The sequence below is a fragment of the Xiphias gladius genome, chromosome 17 (genome assembly GCF_016859285.1).
Source record: "Xiphias gladius isolate SHS-SW01 ecotype Sanya breed wild chromosome 17, ASM1685928v1, whole genome shotgun sequence".
Taxonomy (NCBI): Eukaryota; Metazoa; Chordata; class Actinopteri; order Istiophoriformes; family Xiphiidae; genus Xiphias; species Xiphias gladius.
Genome location: NC_053416.1, coordinates 18,370,090 through 18,388,470, shown reverse-complemented (window position 1 = coordinate 18,388,470; position 18,381 = coordinate 18,370,090). Strand labels below are relative to the sequence as shown.

General features: G+C 39.5%; 1 protein-coding gene across 3 annotated transcripts; it reads left to right on the top strand.

Annotated features, from left to right (window-relative positions):
• The first annotated feature begins 1,036 nt into the window (after positions 1-1,036).
• On the top strand, positions 1,037-18,376 carry myo1ca (myosin Ic, paralog a). Of its 3 annotated transcripts, XM_040150670.1 has the most exons (33): positions 1,037-1,346; positions 5,357-5,590; positions 8,465-8,623; positions 8,723-8,838; positions 9,485-9,683; positions 9,898-9,978; positions 10,163-10,342; positions 10,443-10,541; positions 11,161-11,274; positions 11,373-11,444; positions 11,544-11,663; positions 11,783-11,865; positions 12,026-12,131; positions 12,245-12,325; positions 12,427-12,518; positions 12,650-12,744; positions 12,870-12,916; positions 13,054-13,134; positions 13,428-13,533; positions 14,334-14,451; positions 14,556-14,669; positions 14,840-14,916; positions 15,211-15,279; positions 15,918-16,002; positions 16,108-16,267; positions 16,409-16,492; positions 16,574-16,667; positions 16,778-16,833; positions 16,914-17,049; positions 17,547-17,617; positions 17,696-17,793; positions 17,921-18,020; positions 18,146-18,376. In XM_040150670.1, exons 2-33 carry the CDS (start codon positions 5,573-5,575, stop codon positions 18,170-18,172), a joined length of 3,138 nt encoding a protein of 1,045 aa, XP_040006604.1. In that variant the 5' UTR covers positions 1,037-1,346; positions 5,357-5,572; the 3' UTR covers positions 18,173-18,376. The 3 variants fall into 3 exon arrangements, with proteins under 3 accessions (XP_040006604.1, XP_040006603.1, XP_040006602.1); XM_040150669.1 differs by lacking the exon at positions 1,037-1,346 and having other exon boundaries at positions 5,134-5,590; XM_040150668.1 differs by lacking the exons at positions 1,037-1,346; positions 5,357-5,590 and adding an exon at positions 5,934-6,009.
• The last annotated feature ends 5 nt before the right edge of the window (positions 18,377-18,381 follow it).

Here is an 18,381-nt window from a genome sequence, read left to right as displayed (position 1 = left end):
CTTACCTGTCAGTTTATTTATTTATTTTATTTTATTCTAATTTATTTACAATTATGACTCAAACTTGTAGCTAACGGTAGATTTTCCAGACTACACAATGTTTTCATGGGGTAAAACAAACTTTCCGTGAAGATTTTAATGTGATTTGTAGTTATCATTGTGATATAACGTTATTGCTTGACGTAAAATACCGGCTATTTTGCAATAACTACTAGCTAGTGTATCATTTTATCTCATACTAATATTAGTTACGCCAGATTATTTAGTTAATAAAGGAAATCGATTGTTTTAAAGGTTTGTGTAAAAAAAAAAAAAAAAAAGGCAAGGCTTGAACTTTGCTCTGATAATTAGCTGTTAGCTACTGAAAACTTATAAGGTTTACGAGAAACGTTAGGTAGCTTACCATTAACGTTTATGTCGTTAACAGTAACATATCCAGTTAAGCTAGGTGGCTAGCTGTAACGTTACGCCTTGGAACAACCGTATAGCTACTGAGCATCCGCTATGGTAGACAAAATATACTAGGTCTAGTGTTGTTATGTACGGTAACCCAAGGCCTGTATTTTTAAATACTTTTATATTTTTTATATTTTTATAAATTTTCTGTATTTTAAAAAAAAAAACATTAGAAATCTTACATCACAACTAAATTTTGTCGTATGATATCATCACAAAGAAGAAACCGATAAAGTTCTTTGTAAACTCATAAGTAAACAGACAGAGAAAAGTGAGACTGCAGCACAGACAAGACCCATGAGAGTATCCCTAAGTTCCAAAGCAATTAAAGGAATACCACTTATATAGGAATTGTATCCCAAAACATCTATACAGCGAAGTGTAGTGGAGGCAGCCACGTAAAGTACATCCCTATAGTCTGATAAACTCATAAATTTACGGTGTTCATCGTGTACTGCCATTCACCTCTTCCACCTGTTACAGAGCCAGGCGTCAGTCATCAGCATCATATCTGATTAGTTTTGGCAGATCATTAACTTTAGCGTTGTCGCCTCCTAGCGGATCTATAGGGCCATAGTCTGCCTGAAATCTTCTCTCACCCTTGCAACGGAGGTTTAATGTGGTCACATTTTTTACGTTTCTGGAAAGATTTCAAGCACAAGTTTGGATTCAGCGGCTCCGAGTGGGAGTGCCTTTGGACTAGGCTGCTGGAAAAAGAAATTCAGCCTGGCAACGGATTGTGTAGTTAAGGAGCTTCACCTTCAGCTGAACAAGTAACCGAAAGTGGTGTCACCACCAGTCTGCTGCTGCTGCTGCTGCTGGAGAAGGACATGGGAGAAACTGTTTTCTGTTCACTTTCACTGAAGTTGTACATGTGCTCTGATTATTAGGTAAGATCAGGTAGGCGTATTTTTTATGTACTGCATGTATGTGTTTTTGTATGTGTGTGTGTTAGTGTGTGTGTACATATATATATATATTTATTTATTTATTCATTATTTTGATGTGCAAGATACATACAATTTTCTTGTGATGCTTGTACTGTGTTTCAGTTAAATGAATGAAAGCTTTTGTGCTTGAAGGTGGTGGAAGAAATGTTGAGTTCCTCTGCTTAAATCAAAGTAGAATTGTCACAGTGCAAAATACTTTTATGGGGAAAATCCTGCATACAGATATGAGCCATGTCCTTATTGTTACAGTTATCCTGTTAGAAACTTTGTCAAGAGAATTTCCATGTGTTTGTGATGCTAGATGAAAAGTAAAGCAGTCATCAAACTCATTGGGATTTTATCTTCTGGGAATAAAATTTAATTACAGTCCATCCGTCTCGCAAAAGCAGAGTAATAGGAGCCAGCTCAGTGTAATTGATATTATTACCACTAGGAAGAGCACTAAGACTTCAGAACATCAAGAGGAATGACTCATTTTCATGTTGAATGAACACAGACTTACGATTACCACATCCACAGTAAATATTTGTTCTGTTTTTGTTTTTTTTTCTAAATTCCTTCAAATGTGTTTCAACAGATTGTTGATTCACAGGGATTAGTTTTACACCTGATCAATTTATGTAGTAGCCTATGTGGTGTAATGGGGATCTAGGGGATGAGAGGCAGTAGAAATGAGAAAGGGGTGAAAGGGGCAGCAGATGGGCACTGAAGGAGCTCAGCACAGATGGAAAATAGGTGGGAAATGGCGTATCTACCGAGGACATAATGAGCAGTAGGGAAAGCTAGGTTTGGTGAGCTAAACAACATTCAGATATATTTCTCATTTATAGTTAACTTCATAACAAACTTCATAACAGATCTACACTGAAGCATGAATAATGCAACATAACAAGTCAAAGATGGGAAGGAAAGAAGACAGAAATAGACCATTTGAAGATGTAAAGGATAGCATGGTGAGATTTAGACGAACAGATAAGTGTAAAGTATTATCTAATTTATTCTGTGACATACTGTAATTTGCCTCTGTGCATGTGATGTGAGTCTGTGTGACAGAGAGAGAGGGCAAGAAGGAGAAAGAAGAGAAACAACCCATTTTCCACCCCACCCAAATAAGTCATCACTCTTCTGTGATTCATTGTTAGAATGAATCGGAAAACCTTAGCAATTTAAATACAAAATGAGGAAAAACCAGTATTATGGCTCAAGCTCTGTGCACACAGGCAGTCAGTTTATGACAGAAAGGTTATGCCAGGCACTCTGGATTTCTTCCAATATATCTCAGATGCTCGGAATTAGTTTTTGAGTTTTTAATGTAATTATCTGAAATTGAAAACAGGAAGAGGGCTGTATCTGCAAAAAATAAACCCTTAAAAGAGGGGAAAGACATGCTTGACTGGCTTTTGAGATGCTTCAATCAAGCTACACTAAAAAAAGAAAAACATTTTTAGAAAGGTATAGTTCAGAGAAGAATCGAGCGCGAGTAAATGCTCATGAAGGAAGATCCTGAACATCAGGAAACAGCTAGGAAGGAAATCCTTCTTACAGGAACTGCTAAACAAAGATAGGAACGCTGATTTTAAAAAAACGCAGTTGGAAAATAACGAAGCTTAGGTAATGAAGATGGACTTTATAGTGAGACTGTAGTTTCTTTCTGAATGACTTTAGTGTCCTTTTTCAGTTTTGCTGGCAATGAGGTTTTAGCCAGATGCTGTTATGTGTAATGTATGCAGAGAAACCAGATGTCTTAGGAGAGTACCCTCATGTTTTCCACATGCATGTGGTTGCACATGGGGATGTCTTGGATGCCCTTCAAAACTAAGTCAAAAATGCTGCCAGCAATCTATCTGCTATATATGGTGTCTGAGACACCTGTGTATGATTATGACTCAAATAAATTTCTAGTTGACTTTTCTGTTGACTCTAAAAGAGAAAATAGGACTTAAGAAATACCCAGACGACTAACTGTAAATTTATGAACAGAATTAAGATTTCAGAGGTTTCGCGGTTTCAGAGGTTTCTCCTGTCAGAGGAATACATCTGTAGTGTTTTTCAAAATTACATTTATTATTTATTTATTTTATAATTATGTTTTAGACAATTGCTGTCTTCTGAATAAATTATGGCCACTTCCACTGATCCTCACCTTTAGTCCATATGAGCCCGGGACCTGTGTTGTGAAATAATTTATCCCAAGTGGCGGATCAGACTAAAGACAAAGCCCATTTTAGGGAAACCAGGGCGTGAGTCTAAACCCTAGCATGGGAGTGAAATTCACAAATGAACACATGACAGTGACAGGGACAGTGGTCAAGCATGGACGCATGTTGCTCCTGTAAATATGAACTCTAATAAGTTCATTTTAGTTTATTCAGCATACTGTATTAATATTTGAAAAACATTGGTCCCAATAATAGGCACAATTTCATATCTTTACTCCAGAAGCATTTGTAACCAAAATGCAGTGCATCCTGAAGTGTAATCTACAGGCCACATAACGTCTTATCCAGAATATTTCCTCACTGCACTGTTTGGCTTTGATATGGGAGCGCAACAATACCTACCATTCTGCTATAGTTAACTTTTCTATGCCAACTAAATGATCAACTATCATCTCATTGTATGAGTTTCGTTTGATTTTGGCACTCTATACAAAATTGAGCTGCAGAGACTAATCATTTGCAGTGATTCCGGTGAATAGAGCACACACAATTGCAATGGGGAAACTGAGTAAACCACAGAGTCATGGAGGCAAAATTTTCAGAAAGAAAAGTTGTGAGGGAACAGGCCGGACCTGGCAGGATTGCTTTCCATATACAGTAAAGGGGGTAGGGCAGCAAAATGAGGCTTTGAGTGACACCAATTGGTACACAGTCTTTTAAATTGTTCAATGAATTTGGCGGTTTCACTTCTCCCCTATTTGTGTACACTGCATACATGCAGGAGTGATAGGGAAGGAGCAGCATGGAGATTTTTTTCTCCTCCCTTTAAGCACCATTGGGACAGCCAGAGATTGAGAAAAAGAGCAAGAGACTTGCTCCATCTGGGTAACATTATTCAGATTCCTCGATGTTGGATTTTTGATGATGTTGGCAAGGGAAAGAGGGTGAGACGTGGAGACAGAGTGGGGAAAATTGGGTGAGAGGACAGCTGAAGGGAGGGAAACCAGAGGAGGACGCTGTTCTCTCACAGAGACAATGTGGCCTTGTCTGCACTCCCAAAAATACCTAAAATGGGAGGGAATGTAAGAAAAGAGAAATCTGATAATCCATGCAAACAGCATATTTATGTTAAATTATTGCTGTGTTAAATATTAGAATTTGTTGCATCAAAACGGATCAGCTGGGTAATATGATAGCTCAATCTAATATCAGATTAATAACAGACTTCTAAATATCTGCAAAGTGATATTTTGATGCTGGTGTAAGTCATTTTATCGACACTGGAAGAGAGTCATGAAGAGACAAACAGTCTTGCTGGTGAAACACTTCCATACTTCACATCCCCTGTGAATCTGTCCCGACTTGCGGGAGAAAAGCGAGGGAGTGAACTAAACAGGGAGGGAAGGAAAGAAAGAATGTACTGAGTTCTCATCATGTGATTTCTGTTTTTTCCCCCTTTTTTTTTTTTAGCTGTAGAGTGATTACATGTTTATAGTTTTGGGCTCTTAGCAAATTTTTCCAATCCCTCTCAGCTCTCTGTTTCTCTGGTTCCTTTTTTTTTGCATTATCCAACAGCATACTTTTCCTTGACTTTTTTTTTTTTAGTTCAGTTGTGTGACGTGTGAGTGGAGTTCCTGCCCTTGTTTCATGCTGTATAGCTTAGAGGGAAGGAGAAGGACTTGTGGAGAGGCGGACATTTACTTTGACCTGTCAGAGGGAAGATTAATTGAAGGTATAAACAAGAGGAGCTGTTGCTGTTTTGCCCTATGTGTGCGTGCCTTGTCCTCACAGGGGAGCCAGGCGAGGAGGAGGAAAGACGTTGCGAAAAGAGACCAAGGCTGCGAGAAAGTGACTGACGGGAGGAGAAATTAAGTTACCTAAATCTGTCGCCCATGGGCAAAGGTGGATGAGAAGTTACAGTTAAGGAGTCTCTCTGACACAGGAGGAGGGGCAGCAGCCCGAGGGGGGGCCACCAGTTCAACATTCTTCCAGCAACACCAGGGCAAGATGAGGTACCAAGGCAGGGTAAGATCCTGAATGCCATGATGCTCTTTGTCGTCTTTTCATGTTTAGTGCTGCACACTCACTGGATTTAATGTGTGTGTGAGTGTGTGTTATCCTTGCTTATACAGTAAAGCACAAGATCCGATCCACCAGTTCACTGCCTCTTTCAAGGAGGGAAAAGCAAAACAATGAGTCACTTGGAGATTTTTTTTATTTTTTTATTTTTTTTGCCTGTGTATGAGTCAGTGTGTATTTTGGTTTTTGTATGAGCTTTAACTCAAACAGTCCAAGAGGATAAACTTGGTATTTTTCCACCATATCCATTACTGGCACATCAGTGGTAGGGAGCCAGCTGTGGTACCAGAGCAGCTCGCCCTGGGACAGAGTGGTGGGGCATGCCATATAAGGAAGACAATCCGAATGGAGTCGGCCCAGCAGAGGTTAGTCAAAGGGCCTGGAGCCAAGTCTCACTGTTAAGTTAGTCTCCTCGCTGGTTGTAACTGCAGCTGCATCTTTAAAACCTGCAGATTTCACTGAAGCTCCCTGGTACTCAGTCAAATCCCACATTAAGCACTCAAGCACGGTGGGAGTCAGTTATTTCAGACTCTTGCTGCTGTCACAAACAAACCTCAGGTCAGTTCACAGAATTACGTTGTATTCTACTTAAATCTCCATCCCAGAGCCCTTAAGGTATCTCAAGCCAAGGTATCTCCTAAAATATTTTTTCACATCCTTTAGGATTGCCTCTTAGATTATGTAACCCCAGGGACAGCAGGGTTTCTATGTTTTGGAAGCAAAGAAGTCTTTTGGATGAGGTTTCTCTGCATTAAAAGTGATTCCTGGGATGCAAATAAAAAATGTAACTCATGAGTGCTGAGAGATAGATCCTTGAAAACAATGTTTGCTGTGCTTTTGAGTAATAAGAGAAAACACTGTTTGGTTGCTTGGAAAGTCCAATATGTATCAGTACACATTTATTCCTTTCTTTCTTCAGTAGAAAAAAGACTGAGCATAACAAGATCATTACACAAATTTGGATGTTGCAGACATTGGAGAGGTTCACACTATCAGCACAGCAGCTATTGTACAACTGAATACCATCAGAGATTAACATTAAAGGTATGAGGCCTGAGGAAAATGAAATGAAAGATTCAGACCAAAGGAGTCTAGTAAAGTTCAGAGCCAGTCGTATTGTGTCATTGTTATCTGCCATGAAAGGTTGATGTGTATGCTAAACACATGTATGTGTTTTCGAAGTTTCATAATATTGTGTAAGCCAGCCTTAAGCTATAAGACATTATATGTGATAAGCAACCACACACAAGTCAAACTAAAGCAAGTGTAAATGTTCTTGTCCCATTTCAGTGGTTAAATTGAGTGAAAAAAAATCCTCTGTATCTCCTCTATTTATGAAGCACATTTCATTTTAAGTTGACAAACTGTCAGAGAGTCATGGGAAATATATCTGGCCACCTCTGCATCCTCACATCTTAAGAAAGTTAGGCATAATTTTATGTTTGTATTACTAATTACTATGAAATAATTTTTTGTCTCATGGGTATCTTGAATGGAAATTGTTGGCCAGACATGCCAACTTCTGCATATTCACAATGTTTAAAGCATGCACACCTGCTGACATACAGCATAGAAACATTTGGTATCCACTGAATGCCTGCCCCAAACCTGACCCTAACATTCCTTTGTTGTATCCTTTGGAAAATCTGACCGTGAACTGCAATTCCTAAAATTAATATCTGTGGGAGGCCCACCTCCAGGAGAGGGAGAACAATACTCTAAGGTGAAGCAGAGAGGAGGGGGCTGCCGTGGAAGTATCCATTGACTTTCCTCTGCTCTCACTTCTTGGCTGTCTTCCACTGTTGTCCTCTTGTTTTTTGAAGGATTTTCCTGCATCTAGTGCTCAGAGATAATGACCTTCTACTGGCCTTAACGGGCCAAATGAGACCCCTGAGAGGTTCTTGCATTGAAGAAAAACAGAGGTCCGGTGGAAGTTTAGCCCCTTTGTTCCAATCTCTGCTTGTTTTTTTAATGAAAGTATAATAAAAAACAGCCAGGCTTTTCTCATAGATGTATCTTTGATTCTGAAGATAGAGTGCAGCTGGTTGGGCTGGGGTGTAGTACATTGATTACACACTACTTTGTGTGACTGGATATTTATCATCAGTAAGTATTGACTAATGACATCTGACATTTTATCTCTTTGTATGTGCGTGTGCATGACCGTGCATGTGGTTGTGTGTGTAATATCATACTTTAGGGCATATCTGAGAATTGCACTCTGCCGGCGAGTACATATTTCCTGATTGCACTTGGATGTTTGCCATCACAGTGAGGTTGACATGTACACACACTTTCCCAGAGACAATGGTTAAACCCTGTCTGGTGATATAGAGCTGTTTGTACTGTACATACATCATAATGCACTATCACATAATAGATGAGTCTATGATGTCTGTTTATCATTTGGATACCTTAAATGCCTCTATTTTTTTAATCTTGGCAAGGCTTAGTGGAACTGTTCTTGATTTCTTTCTTTACAGAATGTTGTTTCAGTAGTGTGTTCTGTAAGTCTCGGGTCACTTGCTCTGATATTTTGAAGGTATTTTTGAAATACACATTGTCTCGCTTAATAAATAGATTCTATCTTGTAATATGTTAGATGGCAATTATTGTAATACTGTGCATCGGATGAATTGGGAATAGGCCTTTTTTGCCCCCTGCTTGTTAACGAGTGTAACTACATCAATTAGAGGGTTATCAGTAAGACCAGAAATCATTTCCTTCTTCACAGGGACTCTTCTCAGTACTGTTGAACTGTGTCAGGTGCTTTATTTCTTTGGCTCACTATAATGTTTCTCCTTCTCTCTCTCTCTATAGGAGGTGGATATTGAAGGAAGAGTACGTCTGGTGATGGAGAGTGCCCTGACTGCGCGGGACAGGGTCGGGGTGCAGGACTTTGTCTTGCTGGAAAATTACAACAGCGAGGCAGCCTTCATAGAGAACCTGCGACGGCGCTTCAAAGAAAACCTCATCTATGTAATAAAGCCAGTTTTCTTCATATGTTCCAACACATTTCAGTTGCTGTGGTGAGACATATTTGAATGTATTGTCTGTTCTTCTAATATTTTGGCTCAGACATACATTGGCTCAGTGTTGGTTTCAGTTAACCCTTACAAAGAGCTGGAGATTTACTCCAAGCAGCAGATGGAACGCTACAGAGGGGTCAGCTTCTACGAAATATCACCTCATATGTGAGTCACCTCATTTTCCTCAGACATTTTTTACCAAACTCCTCTGCTGTCAGTTGCCATGATAATGATCACATGACATGTTGAGAACTATATATCACTAAACTGATTTAATAAGGCACGACTGACATTTCATAAAATACTTATTATTATATGTTATATTATATGCTTTCAAACTGAAACCTCCTCAGGCCGTCTACAGCTCAGTTAATATTTACCAGTGAAATTTTGGATATAATTAACATCAAACTCTCACTGAAATAATAAAAATTCTTTGAGTATTTATTTTGCCTCATACAATTTATATAATGATCTTATAGAAATAACTGTCCACATGAAATGTTAAAGCAACTTTATTTGTAGTATCTGGCTAAATCTATGGATTCACAGGATTTGTTGGCGAACTAGTTTGATATCATATGCATACTAACTAAGTGGGGAAATGTAATTTTGTAATCTTTACACAAAAACAAATAAATGAAATAAATTAACAGCTGACTTTACAGTTTCAGTCAGTCATAACAGAAAACAACACCATTCCTACAGAATTAATTAAACTGAAGTGTATTGGTATTTGCATTGTATTCCATTGCCGTGATTTAACCGTATGTTGAAGTGTAACTGACGCTGCTTTTGCATTTTCCCTCAGCTACGCTGTGTCAGACAACACTTATCGAGCAATGCGGACCGAGAGGAAAGACCAGTGCATTCTCATATCGGGTGAGAGTGGAGCAGGTAAAACAGAGGCCTCCAAGAAGATCCTCCTCTACTACGCTGTCACTTGCCCCACTAATGATCACATGGCTGCCCTTGGTGAGCGCCTACTGCAGTCCAACCCTGTTCTGGAGGTATTTAACCTTTGTCATTTCAAATTGAACCACCAGTATCACAATCAAAAGCACAGTGAATCTAGACTTATTTACCTTTCATAATTTACCTTGCTACTATCTGATTGATTTGACATACTTTTAAATGCTTTCTCTTGATTGTTTGATTGTGTTGTTTTGTTGCCCTTAATTTCACTTCCTCCATCTAATTTCCTGGCTGCCTTGCATTGTGCAGGCATTTGGCAATGCCAAAACACTGAGGAATGACAACTCCAGCCGCTTTGGGAAATATATGGATGTCCAGTTTGACTTCAGGGTAAACACTCTCTCCTTGGCTTTCTCTTTCTTTGTAGAAATCATATGTGCTTACACCATACTGACAACATCACCTTTAGTGTAGTTATATCAAAGATAGCGACTCAAACATTGAAACCTCTAGAATGTTAAACCTGCGTTCACAGTTATTGTCTTCTCCCATCTTTTTCTGTAATCTCTCCAAGGGGGCACCAGTGGGCGGTCACATCCTGAACTACCTGCTGGAGAAATCCCGTGTAGTACACCAGAACCACGGTGAGAGGAACTTCCACATCTTCTATCAGCTTCTGGATGGAGGGGATGAAGACCTGCTTAACACACTGGACCTGGAAAGAAACCCTCAGAACTACCACTATCTGGTCAAGGTGTGTGTGGTGCAGAAGTCTGATGAATTACTCGTTTTCTAGCTGAGGTCAGTTCAATTGAAGCATCAGTTGTGGTGTAACATTTCATTGTCTTGCTCAGGGTAACTGCCCCAGAGTCAGCTCCATTAGTGACAAGAATAATTGGAAGGTTGTGATGAAGGCCCTGCCTGTTATTGGCTTCAATGAGGAAGAAGTGCAGGTAGGTACCAATCACAGCAATGAATGATAGCTGCCCTTATGCAGGCAACAACACTGCTGTTTTGATTTTCATCTTCTCTGGTTTAACACATTTACCATATTATAGTGGAACAGTTTGAACTGTAGAGTCATAGGAATTAATCCAAGACAAGCGATGCTCTTAACAATTTGCATTATACTGGGAATATTATGAATCCACAAATAAAGTTTTAACCACAGGATTCTTTGCAGTTTTAATAGTAAAAAAATCTGTATTTTTTTACATTCATTTTTTTTAAGGATACAAAAACATTTTTGTATCCTGATGGCTTAGCAATTCTGTAATTAATATTTTACTTCATAAAACACTTGCAAAGGTTTTTTTTTTTGTGAAAGTTTTGAATCTTGCATTGTTTAAATCAACTTGCTGTCTCAAGCATTTGTGGTGACCATTCAAAAATGAAATTTTTTTTTTTTTGCAAAACTGTACTTTTTCACTCTGACTTCTGGTTCTGATTGTGTATTAATTATCATATTCTCAGTGACACTTGTAATAACTGCCCAGACATCCATTTGGTTAAAAGACAAATGGTTCATCTTTGAGGTAGTTGTTAGCTGTTTTATCCTGTGTCCGTCCTCAGAAATTGTTCAATATCATCGCCGGTGTTCTCCATCTGGGAAACACTCAGTTTGGGGAAGGGGAGGAAGGAGAAACTTACATCACCACTGAGACCCAGATAACAAGTCTTGCAAAGGTCAGAACAGTCCCACTGATATTACTGGATGTTGAAAAATACACAAACAGTCGCAAAAGGGCATTGCTGAGAACAGTGTTGTTGTTGTTGTTATCCAGCTGCTGGGTGTTGATGGCTCAGCCCTGAGGGAGGCACTCACTCACAAGAAACTCACTGCCAAAGGAGAGGAGGTGACAGTCTTCTTGTCCCTGTTCCATATGTTTTCAGCTGTTTGGTGTGTATTGTGGGTTTTTATAATTCTGTGTTGTACATACATTTTTGCATTACAGATTATCAGCCCACTAAATTTTGAACAGGCAGTGTCTGCTCGTGATGCCTTAGCCAAGGCTGTGTATGGTCGGAGCTTCACTTGGTTGGTGGAGAAGATCAACCAGTCGCTGGCTCTGAAGGTGCAGTAACAGCTCTGATAACAACTCAAAGACAGTAGTGGAAATTCCATCATCATGCTGTGTGGCTGTTGCTGTGTTTTACCATTAATTACATGATATCTACTTTATATGTTATGCAGGATGAAATCTACCCCAGCAGTAAGGCATCCTCAGTTATAGGGCTTCTTGATATCTATGGCTTTGAAGTCCTACAGCACAATAGGTATGAGTTACTGTATAATAATTTCCCCTTTCTGTCACACCTTAATCTGCTTCTAGTCTATGAAGCAATTTTTTTGTCAATAGCAGTCTCTAAAGCACCTAGCTTTGTACATAACTCTAGTATGCATTTGACCTCCTTTCCCTTATATTTCTGCCCATAGCTTTGAGCAGTTCTGTATCAACTACTGCAATGAGAAGCTCCAGCAGCTCTTTATTGAGCTCACCCTAAGATCTGAGCAGGAGGAGTATGAGACAGAAGGCATTGCAGTGAGTCCATTTTTTGGTTGGGTTGTCAAAACAAATAAGTTTTATTTCTTGATATTTACATTTCCCTTCTAACACAACTTGTTCTTTCTCCTGATGTTTCTTACTCATTTCAGTGGGAGACAGTTCAGTACTTTGACAACAAGATAATTTGTGACCTGATAGAGGAGAAGCACAAAGGCATCATCTCCATTCTGGTACAAATTACAACTCCTAGTTTGTATATTTGTCTCTGTATATGGTGCTATCTATTCTTCTGTCATTGTATTTTAAGTTAAACAGTGTGACTGTCTTTCAGGATGAGGAGTGTCTGAGACCTGGAGAGACTTGCGATGTCTCCTTTTTAGAGAAACTGGAGGACACGCTCGGTGGCCATCCCCATTTTGTCACGTAAGCATCGTCTTATATCTAATATTATTTGACATAGGCCTGGAGTACAAAGACTCTTATAAATGCAGCTTCTTGTATCTGCAGACCTAAGCATTTGTTTGAACATCTCCATATGTGTGTATGTCTTTCAGTCACAAATTGGCAAATGGAAAAACGCGCAGGGTAATGAGCAAGGAGGAATTCAGGCTGCTGCATTATGCTGGAGAGGTCAACTACAATGTCAATGGTAAGCTGTAACTCAACCAGTTGAGGTTTGTGTCATTGTGAGAGGTGACATTTATTACAGAGCAAGACCCATAACCCACTGACTCCTTAATGACAAACTGCAGTATTCTTGTTTGTCTCATTCAGGTTTTCTAGACAAAAACAATGATTTGCTGAACAGGAACCTGAAAGAGGTGAGCATAATGAAACTGGACAGGGTATAACCCCACTGCAACCTTTAAAAACCTTTGTGTCTCTTGCCATTGCTTGAGTGAAGAGGAAGAGGTACATGCTGTGTTGACACGTGGTTATGTGGTTTGTGTCTGTTCAGATCATGTGCCAGTCAGACAACCAGATACTAAGTCACTGCTTCCGCAAAGAGGAAGTGATGGATCAGAAACGACCAGTGATGGTTAGAATTCTCGCTTCCTCTCTCTCTCCCTCCTTAGTTCTTTTAATAATTTTTAGGTGTGGTTTTATATCAAAAGTACTTTGGTGGTTTATAGATAGTGATAATAAGGACACTAATGAATGCTTTCACTTTCACTTTCTCTCTCTCTCTCTCTCTCTCTCTCTCTCTCTCTCTCTCTCTCTCTCTGTCTCTCTCTCTCTCACTCTCTCCCTTCCTCTCTTCCAACCACCGACACATACACACCAGTGAACAGGAAAGTTAGTTTCTTTTTTGTTTATTTATCTGTCCTATAGGCTGCCATTCAGTTTAAAAACAGCCTGATGAAACTTATGGAGATCCTCATGTCTAAAGAGCCATCCTACGTGCGCTGTATCAAACCTAATGATGCCAAGCAGCCAGGTACACTTATACACAATGACTATTTTGTACCTTATATTGCAGTGCTGTTATTATCAAATGAAATAATGCCCTGGTCTATAATAAGAACATTTTCAAACAAATTAAGGAGGATTCTAAATAAAGATCAAGGAATGAAAGGGGTAAAAAATTAAGTTACCTGTGCTTTAATAGCTCACATGGTAAATAATAAAAATAAAAATTTCCACACAATAATCAGTACAACATAGTCAAAATGTACTGAACACCCAGTGTCTAAAATTCTCCTTTTAAAATAGATGTTGTTGTCAGTCACTAATTTAATTAATTTAGATAAATAAAAATAATAAATAAATTAAAATAAAATAAATTCTACTTTGTCATTCTTTCTCTGGGGTTAATGCTGCTGTTAACAAAGCTCAACATTTCCTGCTGAGGTTTCAAAATAAAAAAACCCTCCCAGGGAAGGCAATAAATTATGCCCTCTGAAGCATTTTTATGTGAAATAGATTAAGGAAGGTTTGGGTTTGGATCCACAAGAAATTAACACAACTCTGAGAGTTTATCACTAAAATACAAAAAAGGATATATAAAACAAGGACAATTTGAAATAAAGCCACTTCTCTGATATTAAATATAAAATAAATGAAGGCCTGGTTGTTTCTTCATCTGAGGTAAATAAAGGCCTCAGTCACTTTTTGAGAACTTACTGTATGTAATCTAATGTGTTAAGTAGCATACAGTATACTATAGTATAGTATGTGTACCATAACATTTTCAGTAAGTGCGTCATTGTCAGCAGTGAATAAGATATCTCCCTGCAGGAAGGTTCGATGAAGTTCTTGTGAGACACCAGGTGAAGTACCTGGGCCTGGTGGAAAACCTGAGGGTCAGGAGAGCTGGCTTTGCCTATCGACGTTGTTTTGAAGCCTTCCTGCAGAGGTGACTGAGCTTTTCCACAAATGATTTACAGCCTCGGTGACTGTTCATTCTGTTTACTCTGTTTTCAGTCTACCGTCATTGTAATTTTCAACAAATTCGATTAGGTATAAGCCCCTTTGTCCTGAGACATGGCCCAACTGGCATGGCAGACTCGTTGATGGTGTGTCCACACTGGTAAACCACCTGGGCTACAAACCAGAAGAGTACAAACTGGGAAGGTAATGTATTGTTTAAGAGAGAGGACAAAATGACATAATTTTACAAGTACTGGCACAGTTAGAAATTAGATTATGGGACAGTCCACACTAAATTTGTCCATAAAAACATTCTATACATGGGTGCAGAATCACATTTGTGTTGATCGCACTTTTTTGTCTTCTTTCTGCAGATCAAAAATCTTCCTCCGTTTCCCAAAAACTCTCTTCACCACTGAGGATGCACTAGAAGCAAAAAAGCCAGAGATAGGTAAGTAACAGTGTAAGGATTAGAAACACTGGGATGTCACAACTGAAGTGAAACAACAGATAATGACTCCCAGTCAAATATTAGCTGAAGTACATTAGTAGTGTGTTTAGGGTCTGAGAGAGGTGGCCAGGTAAACATGGCCTGGTGAAGCACAACATATTTAATCAGTGGATTACATTCTATGCTGAGCAATGAATCAATCCTAAACCAGAGGCATCCGCAGGAGGACCTCTGGAAAACTTTGATGGAAGAGCATAAATCCACTTTTAGTCTCTTTTCTTTCTTTTGTTCCAGCTTTGACTCTGCAGACGTCATGGAGAGGCTACAGGGAGAGAGCCAAGTACCAAGGCATCAGACATGCAGGTTAGAGCACCTCCGTCTGTTGACTACATATAGGAATAACTACTCACAGAACTGGTCAGGTTTATGTCTTGATATTTTATCTCCTATAATTTTGATGCTTGTTGGTTTAGCTTTCCAAAGAAACTTTAGTTTGAGTTACTTTTCAGATGGGATTTTACTTTTATTTTTACTTCTCATAAATGTTGATTTTGGATTTCTTCCATTATTATATTGGGACTGTCTGCTCAGTTAAATGTATGTAAGTGCACATAAAAATGCTTTTAAGTTTGGTGGGCCCATTCCTCATTGGAAAAGGGTATACTTGCGCACAGTGACCTTAGTACACCACATGGTCCACATTACAACTGTATTTACCACATGCTTATGTCTGTGTGTGTGTGTGTGTGTGTGTGTGTGTGTGTGTGTGTGTGTGTGTGTGTGTGTGTGTGTGTGTGTGTTTGTGTGTGTGTGTTTGTGTTTGTGTGTTTTTTTTTATTCTGTGTAGATTTTTACTTTATTTCACTTTTCCGACATGTCTATTTCGGCCTAAGCTAACTTTCTGTTTCAATAAGAAATGCTATACTAACCACTGAATGTTCTCTTTGGCTGAGTGTAAAAGTTGTCTTGGTGTTAATATATGCATGTATTTGTATGTATAGTGATAGTGATCCAGTCCGGGTGGCGAGGGATGAAAGCACGCAGGAGGGCTAAGAGGCGTCGACAGGCTGCTGAGATAATCCGCAGGTGCTTGAGTGATACTTTGTTACTGTTGTTTCTATATGTATTTCTGAGACTGTATTTTGCAGGTATAGTTAATTCCCTTTCTTGTATATTTCTTTTCTTTCTCAGCTTCATAAAAGGCTTCATCTACCGTCATGAGGAATACTGCCCTGAGAATGAGTATTTCCTGGATCATGTACGCTACTCCTTCCTCAAGAATCTACGTAAAAACCTGCCCAAGACTGTTTTGGACAAAAACTGGCCGACACCTCCTCCCTCCGTCTTTGAGGTACAAACAGCTCTCACACACAGAGAATCATTCTGCTGTCTGACATCATTATATACAGATACAAGTAATAATATGTACAAGTAAGAATCTGTAGAGTTATCAATGCAAATTCTACATTGTTAATTCCATGGTGCCCTACAGGCCTCCGAGCACCTGCGGATGCTGCACATGAGAAACATGGTCATGAAGTATTGCAGGAGGGTCCAGCCTGAATGGAAGAAACAGGTACAGTAACTACAGGAGGCACAAGGCTTTTTAAAAAGTAATTAACCTGCTGATTTTGTACTATTTTTTCGTTTCCTCTAGATGATGCAGAAAGTTGTAGCCAGTGAGATCTTCAAGGATCAGAAAGACAGCTACCCTCAGAGTGTTGGCAGGCTGTTTTTGGACTCCCGGCTTGGTGCGTGTTCATATATGCATTCAGTACCTCTGTACATACTAAACACCGTACAGTAGATGTAAGCAAAAGCTATGTAACATTAACAGCGGCTTTCCCATTGCTTTACATAGAACGTGAGCAAATCAGTCTCAAAGTCGTCCAGACTCTCGGCAATGAAAAAGTGCAGGTGGGACTGAACTTTTCTTAATATGACGATAATGATAATAATTGTTGCCTGGCATTAATGTGCGTCCTTGTGCTCCTCAGTACGGTGCATCAGTCATAAAGTATGACAGGAGGGGTTTCAAGCCTCGACCTCGCCAGCTGCTCCTTACTAACACCTTTGCTGTGCTGGTGGACAGGACCAAGATCAAGCAGAGGATTGACTACACAGCTCTGAGAGGTTGAAACCAGCCCTGAGTGGGGAAGGGGGGCAATTTGAGAAATGAATTATGTTTTTGAGTAATATCCTTGAATCCATGATCACTGCTGAACTCGTACATTTCTTATGTGTTTTTTTTCTGTTGCTAAGGAGGAGTTATTACTGTTGTTACAGTTTTCAAATCAAGTTTATTTTTCATTGACCTTAAGCGGTCATAACACCTCAATTACTGACTGTTGCAGAAACATCCATGTCAGCCAAGTAGGGATTTTGTGTAAAGCTCTTTTCATCCTTTTGTAGAAAAAAATGAAAAAAACTCTTTCTCCAAAATAGATACTTTCAACTGAGAGGATGGCCATTTGCAGTGAAGTCAAATCAGGAGATGGGGACATAGCTTTTAGATAATTATATTGTGTAATTAACACAACATAGTTTTTACTGGTTAAACATTACTGATTAATTCATTGGGATGTGTTCTTCAGTTCAATGAGTCCAAGCCCGGTTTTCTCTTTAAACAGGTATCTCTGTGAGCTCTCTCAGCGATGGGCTGTTTGTTCTGCACATGCCCAGTGAGGACAATAAGCAGAAGGTAATGTAGGACACAGCGGTCATGACTGTAAAGTGTACAACCTTGCAGCCACTCTAAATCCAGCTCTGTCTGCCTCAGGGCGATGTTGTGCTGCAGTGCAACCATGTGATTGAACTGGTGACAAAATTAGCCATGATGGCCAGGAAGATCGACTACGTCAACATCAGCCCGGGCAGGTGAGTCTTTTCTGAATGCTCTTCTATGCTCCTCTAAGTCCATTGTTGTTGCTAGTTCAACCGTTCTTATCATCTCGTCCTGTCTTCATTTGTTACCTACTGTGTGGCATGACCTACTGTGTGGCAGCATTAGGTTTGCTGTGGCTCGTGGCAAGGAAGGAATCATTGATTTTGTCAGGGGCTCAGAGATGAAGGTGGCCAAAGGCAAACGAGGACATCTGCTAGTGGTGAGTCAGTTGCTGTTCTAATGTTCTAATGTCATGTGGAGAGCCCCTGCAGGGGAGGGAGGGCTGTCTTGATAATCAAAACATTTCAGCCAGCTGACTGCGTTCAATGTGATTTCACTCTGCAGACTGTCCCTCGCACCAGCACCACATGAAGAAACAGAAAACAACAGCCAGGCAAATGGTAATCCTTTTAGCTAATTGGAGGATTGCCGCTCAGAAGTAGTCACAGCCGACAGGATGATACCACAAGCATACACAACATAAGGAAGATCTCGTATTGATTGATATACATCATCATTATTACAAGAATGTCTCCAATGTTGCAATGATTACTGATCTTTTTTTTTTTTTTAATGAGAAA